This window comes from Lycium ferocissimum, chromosome 8 (assembly GCF_029784015.1).
Source record: "Lycium ferocissimum isolate CSIRO_LF1 chromosome 8, AGI_CSIRO_Lferr_CH_V1, whole genome shotgun sequence".
NCBI classification, from domain to species: domain Eukaryota; kingdom Viridiplantae; phylum Streptophyta; class Magnoliopsida; order Solanales; family Solanaceae; genus Lycium; species Lycium ferocissimum.
In genome coordinates this window covers 11,029,268-11,039,971 of record NC_081349.1, presented here as the reverse complement: position 1 = coordinate 11,039,971, position 10,704 = coordinate 11,029,268, and the positions used below count along the sequence as shown (strand labels likewise).

Below are 10,704 nucleotides of genomic sequence, written 5' to 3'. Positions count from 1 at the left end.
TTCAAATTCTCTGATTAGGTTGAGAACATGCATTCCTTTGATCCGTTCATCTCCTTCATATTCTTTCTTTAGAAAATTCCAGACCTTAAACGTTGATTTCATTGTCATAATCCTGACAAAGATTTCAGATGAGACTGCAGCAAATAACGTAGCTCTAGCCTTTCATTTTCTTGTTTTCTTCTCCTTTTGATTCTTTATCTGCACCATGGTTGGATTTGCAGGCAAAGGGAGGAACTTCATAGTCCTCCTCAATAGCTTCCCAGAGATCATTTGCCTCCATATAAGCCTTCATTCTTGCTGCCCAGCTCTGATAGCCTTCACCTTTGAAGATAGGTGGTGCTAGTTCAGTGAAAGGAGTTTCTGAATCCATAGAAGAAGAAAAAAAAAAGGATATATTTCCCTCAATTACAGGTCCCTCAAGAAGAGAGCTCTTGATACCACTTTGTTGGAATTTTTAAGCTAAACTACAACTCTAGAAACAGAAATAAAGGCAAGAAGAAGAGAAGTAATATTCGCTGCTGGAAAGATCTCTTTTCATTGAACTGAAATGGTGTTTAAATACAGAAAAACTTCAACAACTAGAGCCTAGATTTAAGCAACTACTTTGCACATGATTCCATGATATAAAAAACTCCTAAAAATCTGAGCAAACTCCTAAAAATCAGCAACTAAGTTAACACTACTGAAAATGGCTGAAAAAAAGGAAACAATCCAACAACTTTTCTTGAACTTTTACTGCAGAACTGAGGCAGTTAATCAACACCATATTCCACTCTTCTATCTAAACTGTTCCGTATGAGGTCTTATATGGTCAACCTACACATTTACATCTTCCTTATATGGTAGTTGACTCTTTAGTGGAAGAGTGGATACAAACCTAATTATCAGAGAGTTTAAGTTCCAGTTAGCAAAGGCACAACAACGGTGGTAATCCAGGATAATAAGCATAGGACTGGCAGACAATTTTAAGAAAGACATCAGATGTGTCTTGAGCTTCAGCTTTACAGACAGACAAGTGCAAATCTATGTGGCCTGTGCTGGGGGCTCGAGCACCCATTGGCCCGACATAGATGTCGTATTATTTACATAGAAAATTTGGAAAAACTGGTATAATATATTAATAAGCACCCAGAGAACAAAATGACTGGTGGATGCTTTGGTATTTGGCTTAAATGTTTAGCGGGCATGGGCCTTAGGTCGCTTGTTCGATTCCCGCCGTGAGCATTTAATTTTTCCCAGTTAAAAGCATTCCCACCCACCCACACCTCCCCCCCCCAACCAAAGCTGCTGCTTTTGTTAGAAATAAAAATTCGGTTGAAAAGCTGACTTTTTTCTACTCAAACTCTAATATTTTAATTTTTTTTTTCATTGTTGACTTTAGGTTTTTATTTACTATTTCTACTTTTTAGATCTCCTTCTCTAAAAACTTAAGACTTTATCTCTACACAAAACCCTTCTTCTTCTTCCCAAATCTGAACAACTAGTAAGCTTTCTTCCTTTTCTCAAATCTCAACAACTAGCAAGCTTTCTTCTTCTGTTCCCAAATCTCAACAATTTCAAAATCAAAGTACAAAAAGCAAGGTAATAAGATTTGGTATTTTGATTAAAGTTAGATGATGGAAAAAAGTATTTTGGGTTGGGATTTTCAATAATTATTGCTAATGCTTTAAAAGCAGATTTGGGGGAACTTTTTCTGTTACTTGACTAGTAAATTATGACATTCATTTTTGAATATTTGTCAAAAAGTGAAAAATGATTTTCTTTCTAATCAACTTACTTGATTGCAAAACTAATTTTTTGGAATAAATTCAAGTTGTGTGATTGAAGAATTTGTACTCCTTGCCTCATTACGTCGGAAATTTGTAAGTTTTCATCTTACAAAGAGTAATCTTGTACTTAGTTTGAAAGTAGTAAGATTAATTTTCAGTGAGAAGTAGGATGAACTTGAATTTGTAATGTTGTTATTTGTGTGTTTGAAGAACAAATAGTTATGTTGTTGTTTGGGCTCACGATAGATAGAGAGTCATGGGTTCCAAGACTATGTGAATTAAATTTATGGTAAAATTGAATAGAATTGAATCTTGGTTTTGTAGGAATTATCTTTGTGAATCGAGATGGATAAGTATATCACAAGATGGAAAATTGGGCAACCAAGCTCTAATTCTACTCATCCAACTGTCGTTTCATCCGTAGTTCCAGAAATTCAAAGGGAAACAGTGGCTCCAGACATTCAAAGGGAAACCTTGGCTCCAGAAATTCAAAGGGAAACATTTACTTCAGATGTTAATTTAGAATCTCTTGAAGCTGATCGGGGAATTAGAAAGCCTATTGCAGAATATAACCCTAATATACGTGATGAAGTTAGAAGATATTATATTCAAAAAGAGCCTTGATAGCCTGAGGTTCATGATTTTCCTAAAACTAAGTGTGGGAATGAAATGCGCCAGTTTAATCCTAATTGATATAAGGGAAGTCGTAAGTGGTTGGAGTACAGTATAACGAAAGATGCTGCATATTGTTTGTGTTGCTATTTGTTCCAAAATGAACATGAAAGTAATGAAAATACGAGTGAAACTTATACAAAAGTTGGCTTTAAATCTTAGAACAAGGCTCTTGAAAGATTTAGAGCGCATGTTAGAGAGGTAAATAGCATTCACGACAAGTGTTTGAATAGGATGCTTGATTTAATGAATCAATCACAGTCAATTCGCACTGCCCTAGAGAAGAAATTTGAGAAAGACAAATGTGAATCGCGACGTCGCTTGAGTGCTTCAGTCGATGTGGCTAAGTTTCTCTTGAGACTAGGATTATCATTTCGTGGGCATGATGAGAGTCAATCTTCTTCAAATAGTCTTTCTTGAACTTTTGCAATGATATGGAGATATTAATCAAGATGTTGGAAGCATTATATTAGAAAATGCTCCAAAAATGAAATGATGTGTTCTCTAAGTATTCAAAAGGATATTGTTGATTCTTGTGCTAAAGAAACAATCAAAGCCATCATTGAAGACCTGGATGGGGATTATTTCGGGATACTAGTGTATGAATCAAAGGATATATCACACAGGGAGCAAATGACACTAATTCTGAGATATGTTAACAAAGAAGGCGAAGTAGTAGAGCGATTTGTTGGTATTGTTCATGGTAGTGATACATCTGCTCGTTTATTAAAGGTGGCAATCTACTCTTTTCTTTCAGATCACTCATTAAGTCCATCACAAATACGTGGGCAAGATTACGATGGAGCTAGCAACATGCAAGGAGAGCTAAATGGTCTTAAGACTTTGATTTTGAATGAGACTCCATTGGCATATTACATTCATTATTTTGCTCACCAATTGTAGTTAACACTTGTAGTTCTTGCAAAGAAGAATTCGAATGTAGATGATTTTTTTTTCGTATAGTTACTAATGTGTTAAATATTGTTGGAGAATCTTTTAAGCGCAGGGATTTGCTTCGAGAACATTAAGCTGAAAAGTTAGAGGAGCTGCACATATCAGGTGAAGTGCATAGTGGGCGAGGGTTAAATCAAGAACGTGGACTTCAACGTCCAGGTGACACTCATTGGGATTCTCATTATAGATCATTAGATAATCTCATTGTCCTATTTCCATCAATTATTCACGTGCTTGAATTTACTGGACATGAATGTCCTAATTATACTGACAGACTTGTTGCTAAAAGTCTTGTGAGTACGATTAAGGAATTTGATTTTGCTTTTATGTTGTACTTGATGTGGAAAGTTCTAATGATGAAAAATGAGTTGAGCTCCTCATTAAAAAGGATGGATCAATTGCCATTGCGATGGGACTTCTCGCTCTTACAAAGCAAAGATTACAAAATATGAAGGATAGTGAATTCAGATTATTAACGGATGATGTCTCTTCTTTTTGTGATAAATATGATACAATGATTCTGAAGATGGAGACTTTCCTGGAAAGTCGAAGCGTAGAGCGCTTGATGTTACATATTCTCATCATTTGCACGTTGATATATTTTATGTTATTGATTTACATCTTTAAGAGCTTAAGAATCATTTCGATGCTGTGAGTACTGACTTATTTCTCGGTATGGCTAGTTTGAATCCAGTTAATTCATTCGGTAATTTTGATAAGAACAGGATAATGAGGTTGGCTGAATGTAATACCAATGAGTTTGATAGTAACAAGGTTCGGGATCTCAGTTGTCAGCTTGATAGTTTTATAGTTTATGCTCGTGGTTCTGATAGGAGGTTCTTTAACTTGAAGGGAATTAGTGACCTTGCTAAATTGTTGGTTAAATCAGATTTGCATCAGACTTGGCCACTTGTTTATTTACTTATCAAGTTGACTTTCATTCTTCCTGTTGCTACTCCATCTGTGGAATGAACTTTCTCTTCCATGAAGTACATCAAAAATGAGGAAAATGAGCTTCGTAACAGTATCGATGATGAATTTTTGAATGGTTGTTTAGTTTGCTATGTAGAGCGTAAGATATTCACAATTGTAAGCAATGATACTATTATTCATCGTTTTCAACATATGAAAAGTCGTCGAGCACAGTTATGACTTAAGACTCTAGAAGTGACTTTTTGTAATGATAACATTATTAGTAGCTCATTGTGACTTGAGATTAGAAGTTGTTTTTTGTGATGAATATTAAGGGTTATTTTGTCATTAACTTTTCTTATTGCCGTATTCAAGTGACTGCACATTTATGCTATGTGATTACTAGCAAATTTATGTTTAAGGAAGTGGGCACCCACGACCTTCAAATCCTGAATCCGCTACTACAGACAGACCTCTATGTCCTAACATCATTTCAACAAGCTATCAACAAAATATGACCCTTATATGGTGGAAAAAAGGATTAGATCAGTTGCTTATAGATTGTCCCTTTGTGCAAGTGCTTACGCCAAATCCTACTTTTCATGTTTTCTTGCTCAAGCCTTGTCATGCTTTACCTCAACAAATTAATTGTTGGGTTTAATGATAGGTTGAATGGGAAATGGAGGGAAAAGAAGTGGAGGGAAAAATGAGTTGTTCCCTCTTGCTTTATGAAATAAGCATTTGTCCCTCATAGGTGGTGGAAAGAAAAGTTCTCCTACTTAAAAGTAGAAGCACTCCTTCGTGTTGCTAAAGGGTCAAGAAGAGGGTCTCCCCTCGCGCCGTCGTCGTCGCTCGGCTCGGCTTCGGCTTCGGCGATAATCTTTATTTTTATTTAATTAATTAATTAATTAAATAAAGATCCTGACCCGAGACCCGACCCGTTTTCTTTCTTTCCCGGATTAATTTAAAACATTTCCCTCCATTTTTCCAACGGAATTTTTCTGAAAGGTTGCAAACTTTTCTGAAAAGTTGCAAACCTTTTCCCAAACAGGCTATATATTTCTGTTGATCCTCAGAATTTTTCCTTACGAAAATTTTCTGATATTCATCTTCTTCTTTCTCTGCACTTCTTAAAAACTCTCGTGTGATATACTACCTTCGAGTGGTTCGTAGTCACCGAATTTCTTTGTACCGCTATTTTGGTGAGTAAATCGTTCTATCCTGGGAGGAAAGATTCCAAAACCTCGGGTACATTGAGGGGAATAATTTCCTTAAGGACACACTGTGAATTCAGTGGGCTCGATTTCGTTTTCCATATACTGTTCATATTATTTTTCAGTTTCTGTTAATTTCATTTTCTACAGTTTTGCAGAAACTGGACAGATTCTGTTTTCTGTTTCAGGAATTAGTCTAACTTATTGGTTCAAAATATTCTTTGCAATACAGATTTAATAACATTAATCACCCTCAAGTGCTTGATCTAGCCAGCCCTTTTGTCCTCATCCTAGACAGGAGGATGGTCCAAAAGCAGGAAAATAAATTTATTGTCCAATTCTTAATATAGTGGGATCAACTTTAACTTCCTGAAGATTAAGTTGCTTGGGAAGAACCTAATACTCTCAAGAGTGATACTTTTAGATTTCCTTTCGCGAGAAGAAGAAAGTGGTTGTCCGGGGCGTATTAACACGAATGGAATGAGGATCAACACTGTAATTGGAAGGAATCCGTTAAAAGTAGTTATTATAAATTTCCGTTTTTTACTTTCGCCCCAAAACAACTAAGTTGGAGTTATTTTAATTAGGGAAAAGGGGCAAATATACCCTTCAACTTTGCGATTTAGAGCAGATATACCCCTCGTTAAAAAAGTGATGCATATATATACCTCTGCCATCACACAAATAATACAAATATACCCTTTTTCATTAACAGACTCCTATTTTTCGAATTAAAAATTATTTATGTTCATTTTTAAATTAAAAATTACATTTTTCCTTTAAAAATTTAGTGACCCATTATCTATTATCTCCGACCCTACCCAGACCCAACCAACTTAAGAAAAAAGCCTCATATTTGTTCTCAAATGCTTTGATTCTCATATGAATGCACGATGATTAACAGATAGCGAGAGAAGGTTTTTGCTCTCAAATTCGAAAACTATCTGAAATTGAGAGAGAAACGAGTATTTGCATAAATAGAGGGGTTGATTTGGGAAAAGCCGCTTTTCATATAGCAGCAGAGGATGATTCCCTCATTTCACACTCCTTTGTTCCACTCCCTGTCGATGATCTGAACGAGAGATTGGATCATATTTCAATGGTATATTGCTCGCGCTATAGCTCTTCCTTGTTGTCCATATTAACTGGTCAGGTCTGGGTCGTTTGCACCATTTGTGTAACCACAGGGATATATATGCACCACTTTTTTAATGAGGGATATATCTGTTTTAAATCTCAAAGTTGAGGGATATATTTGCCTTTTTCCCTTTTATTTATACATTTGTCCTATAATTTTTTCTTTTAGTTATTTCAATCCAAAAGTAAATTACGCTAGCTTAGCCATTCATGTGGACTTAGCTGATTACCTTCTTTATTCCTTATATCATCTTTGTAGCACACTTCAAGGAGCAGAATTTGGTGAATAATCAATTCTTATTGCTAAATTCTGCATGTTCATTTACTTCCAATTTTAGATTTTGTTCTTTATCAATCTCTCTGATAGGGCTATATATTATAAAAAGTCAGAAACCAATTTTGAGTGCTTAGCCAGCATTCGTGGCCGAAATTGGTAATGATAAATTAAACATAAACAAAGATATGTGTCCTTAGTTGACGCATCATGCTTTGATTGGTCCAATAGCAATGCCACCAAAAAGAGAGCCAAAAAAAAAAAAAAAAAATTAATGCTCTTATACAGCTGTCACGGATAAAAATTTACCTGGCGGATTTACACCAAAATTGATGTATATATCCACTTCAATAAATTATTTAACCATAATAAATTACATTGATTTAATATAAATACCCGATATGGGTAAGTTTTTACCGCAATATCACCAAAAAGAGGGTGTAATGGATTGGGGGGGAGGGGGGGGGGGGGGGGGATTTTATGTTTTTATACAGCTGTCACCATTCCACTTCCATTGGACATCTCCACCCACTAGAACTCTTCTTCATTATTGTAATCCTTATTAATTAGCTCAAACACGTAGAACGTATGAATATCATCACTGATGAATACTTTTTGGATAATAATATTTCTTGGTCCTTCGTTTATTGATAAATAATATATAATCAAGAGTGTTTTATTGTTAATTAAATACTTAAAAATGTATATTTCAGTCTTTTTCATGTATGTAAAATAGAGTATATTATATTTAAACTATTTTTGGGACTACATTAACTTTCAATATGGAGTAATAATACAACATAACTCATAAAAGATTTAAAAATTTACAAGCAGAGTGATCTAAAGTGCATACTTTAAAATTTTAATGCGTTCATCCAAATATTTCAAGACCAAAATCAGTGTTTACTATAGCTAATGACCCAAAATTCATAGTCCCAATACTTTTTGACGTTACACTCTTTTTTGTTGAATTTCATTGTTGTTTCTTCAAGTTCTAAATCCGCATAAAAGAGAAGAATCATAATAGGTTTGACATTTAACATAAATGAAATGATAAGCAAAACGAAAACTTACATGAACCCTGTCAATTTGCATGGGATTGGATCCTAGTTGTTATATTACACTCTTTTTCTGACTTTATGTAATCCCAATACAAAATCTTTTATAATTTATAAAAACAACTATTCGATGCCAAGAATAACGAATAAGAATGAAGCTTGTTTGTATTATTTCTCTTGTTACTTTAACAAAATAAATAGAAGTAATGATAAAAGCCACATGCTAATAATTCCAAAGTCAGCCAAAGACAAATTTAAAAAAAAAAAATCCCGTTGTCTTTTTCTTCCAAGAATAAAACTGTAAATTGACTACAAACAGTACAACTACGAAACTTCAAAAAGAATTTAATTTCCAGCATTACTCCAACCTGGAATAAAACTGAAATGACATAGACATTGAAAACTTACATGAACATAGTCAATTTGCATGGGATTGGATACTAGTTGTTATATTACACTCTTTTTCTGACTTTGCCAAAGATAAAGAATAAGAATGAAGCTTTTTTTTACTTTTTGTATTTCACTTCTTACTTTAAAAAAACTAAATAGAAATAATGATAAAAGCCAAATGCCAATAACTAAAAAAAGTCAGGCAAAGACAAAGAAAAGAATCCCAAACTTGTTCTTCAAAGAATAAAAGTTATATTGACTATAACAGCACAACTACTACACTTCAAAAAAGAATTTAATGTCCAGCATTACTCCAACCTGGATTAAAAATAAAAAAATTAATTATAATTATAAAAAAAAAAAAAAAAAAAAAAAACCGAACCATGTTCAATCATCTCTTTTTCCTGAAAACAACTTCAGTATCCAAACCGAACCCATCAACGGTTCTCGTATGAATCAACTCGGACCGTTTAAACAATTTCTTCAACGGTTCAACACTATACAAATCATTCGCAGAATACTTATCCGCCCGTCTAGATAACGCCACGTGTAAAACGCAAACCCCACCAGGCTTCAACGTCCGTTCGATCTCTGACACAAACTTCTCGGGAAAAAGCGCGTGATCAAACACGTTGGAAAATTCCAAGTCAAACTTGGCATCATCAAACGGCTGATTATGAAAATCACCTTTCACCACCAAAGGCGGGTATGGTACAAGGTCCATACCAACCGAATCCGATACCCCGACCCGTTTTAATGCTTCCACTTCTTGACCCATCCTGGCACCTATACAAAGCACCTTTGATGATTCTAACAGAAGTTTTCTATTTTTAAGTTCGTTAAAGAATTTCGAGAAAACTTGAATCTTCCTATCCCAATCACGGGTTGTCCATATTTTTCGGAGTTTGGGGTTGAGGGTCTTGTTTAGTTGTCTCTGGATGTAGGAATCGTATGTGGCATATCCGGGTCGGATCTTGAGATCCGTATCGGAGTTTGATGATGTTGTGGTGGTGGTTACGATGGCAGAGGATGAGTTTTTATGAGAGAGGAAAAGAAGGATTGGTATTGTTATGAGAATACCGAAAAAGATGCATTTGGATATGGTCATTGATGGTTTTGATGATACATTCATATCTTTCATCTTTACAATTGCATACACTGTATATTTATGTACAACAATTATGGAAAAATGAAAAGCTTTCTCTCTATTTATATATAGACTGTTGAATTCTCTGATTAATTTTATGGATTCCGGCGAAATTCAGGTAGGGGGGTGGGAAGAAAATAGGGGAGGTATATGATAGAGGAAGAGAAAAAGGTTAGAGGAGAAATATATGAAGACTTGTTCTTAAGAAAGCATGCATGCTTTATATGAAGAACTTATAAAATTTGAGAAAAAAATAAGTTGGGGTAATTAACTTATTTTTTTTGTTCTTATTAGAAAGCATGCATCCAAACGGACTCTTTATGTTGTTTGCTTTTATGCGTTTAGGGGGTAGTCTACTAACGCGATAATAGCAATACTGTGGTGTCACACTATTAAAATACAGCCCCACTAGAAACCAAACTGGTTGATTTTTCAAATTTATAATAGTCACTTATGATTATTAAAAAGCTTATTTTAACTTTTATATATCAAAATTGTAATTATTTTCAAAACAAATTTACTAGGTTTTTACAAGTTAAATTCATGTATTGTCTCACTATAACACTACGCGCACTATGAATACACAGCCAGAGGCGGACCTACACGGAAGGGTGGGTGCACTCCACCCTTCAAAAAAAAATATGTATATATATGTGTATATCTTGAAAAATTAGTATATATTTAATTGTGCACTCTAACAAACGAAAGTGTCTTTGGGGCACGTTGGTCACAACTGCTACTTCCCTTATATGTCACCCCGGATCGAATCCAAATGTCAATTTAATTATATTTTTTAATTATTTTTTGAGCCTATGTTTAGGAAAACAATAAGCGTTAAATGAGCTCGCTGAGATTCGAACCTGCACTGTCACCACATGTATCACAACCTTAGCCACTGAGCTATCTCTTTCATTTGCTTCACTATATTAAATTTTATTTATTACACATATTTGACCTATATAATTGTATTGTCGTCACTGCTGCCCTAGTAGTGAGGTTCCAAAGACAATATTATCCCTCGATCTGCCATTAAAAATTTTGTTGACGTTTATGTTATGATAATAGTGCCCCCACCTCTTCAAATCTGGGTCCACCTCTGTATACAACTATTGGGTATAAAGATCGTGGTTAGTACCTAATAATAGTCACAAAAAATAAATTTTATAACTATTTACAA

General features: G+C 34.6%; 2 protein-coding genes across 2 annotated transcripts; one reads left to right on the top strand and one right to left on the bottom strand.

Annotated features, from left to right (window-relative positions):
- Nucleotides 1–2,936: 2,936 nt before the first annotated feature.
- Nucleotides 2,937–4,367, top strand: LOC132066015 (uncharacterized). Its single transcript, XM_059459421.1, has 4 exons — nt 2,937–3,273; nt 3,501–3,688; nt 3,784–3,940; nt 4,024–4,367. Exons 1-4 carry the CDS (start codon nt 2,937–2,939, stop codon nt 4,365–4,367), a joined length of 1,026 nt encoding a protein of 341 aa, XP_059315404.1.
- A 4,363-nt stretch (nt 4,368–8,730) lies between these two features.
- Nucleotides 8,731–9,742, bottom strand: LOC132067222 (uncharacterized). The gene has a single exon (XM_059460380.1). It carries the CDS (start codon nt 9,519–9,521, stop codon nt 8,772–8,774), a length of 750 nt encoding a protein of 249 aa, XP_059316363.1. The 5' UTR covers nt 9,522–9,742; the 3' UTR covers nt 8,731–8,771.
- Between the last annotated feature and the right edge of the window lie 962 nt (nt 9,743–10,704).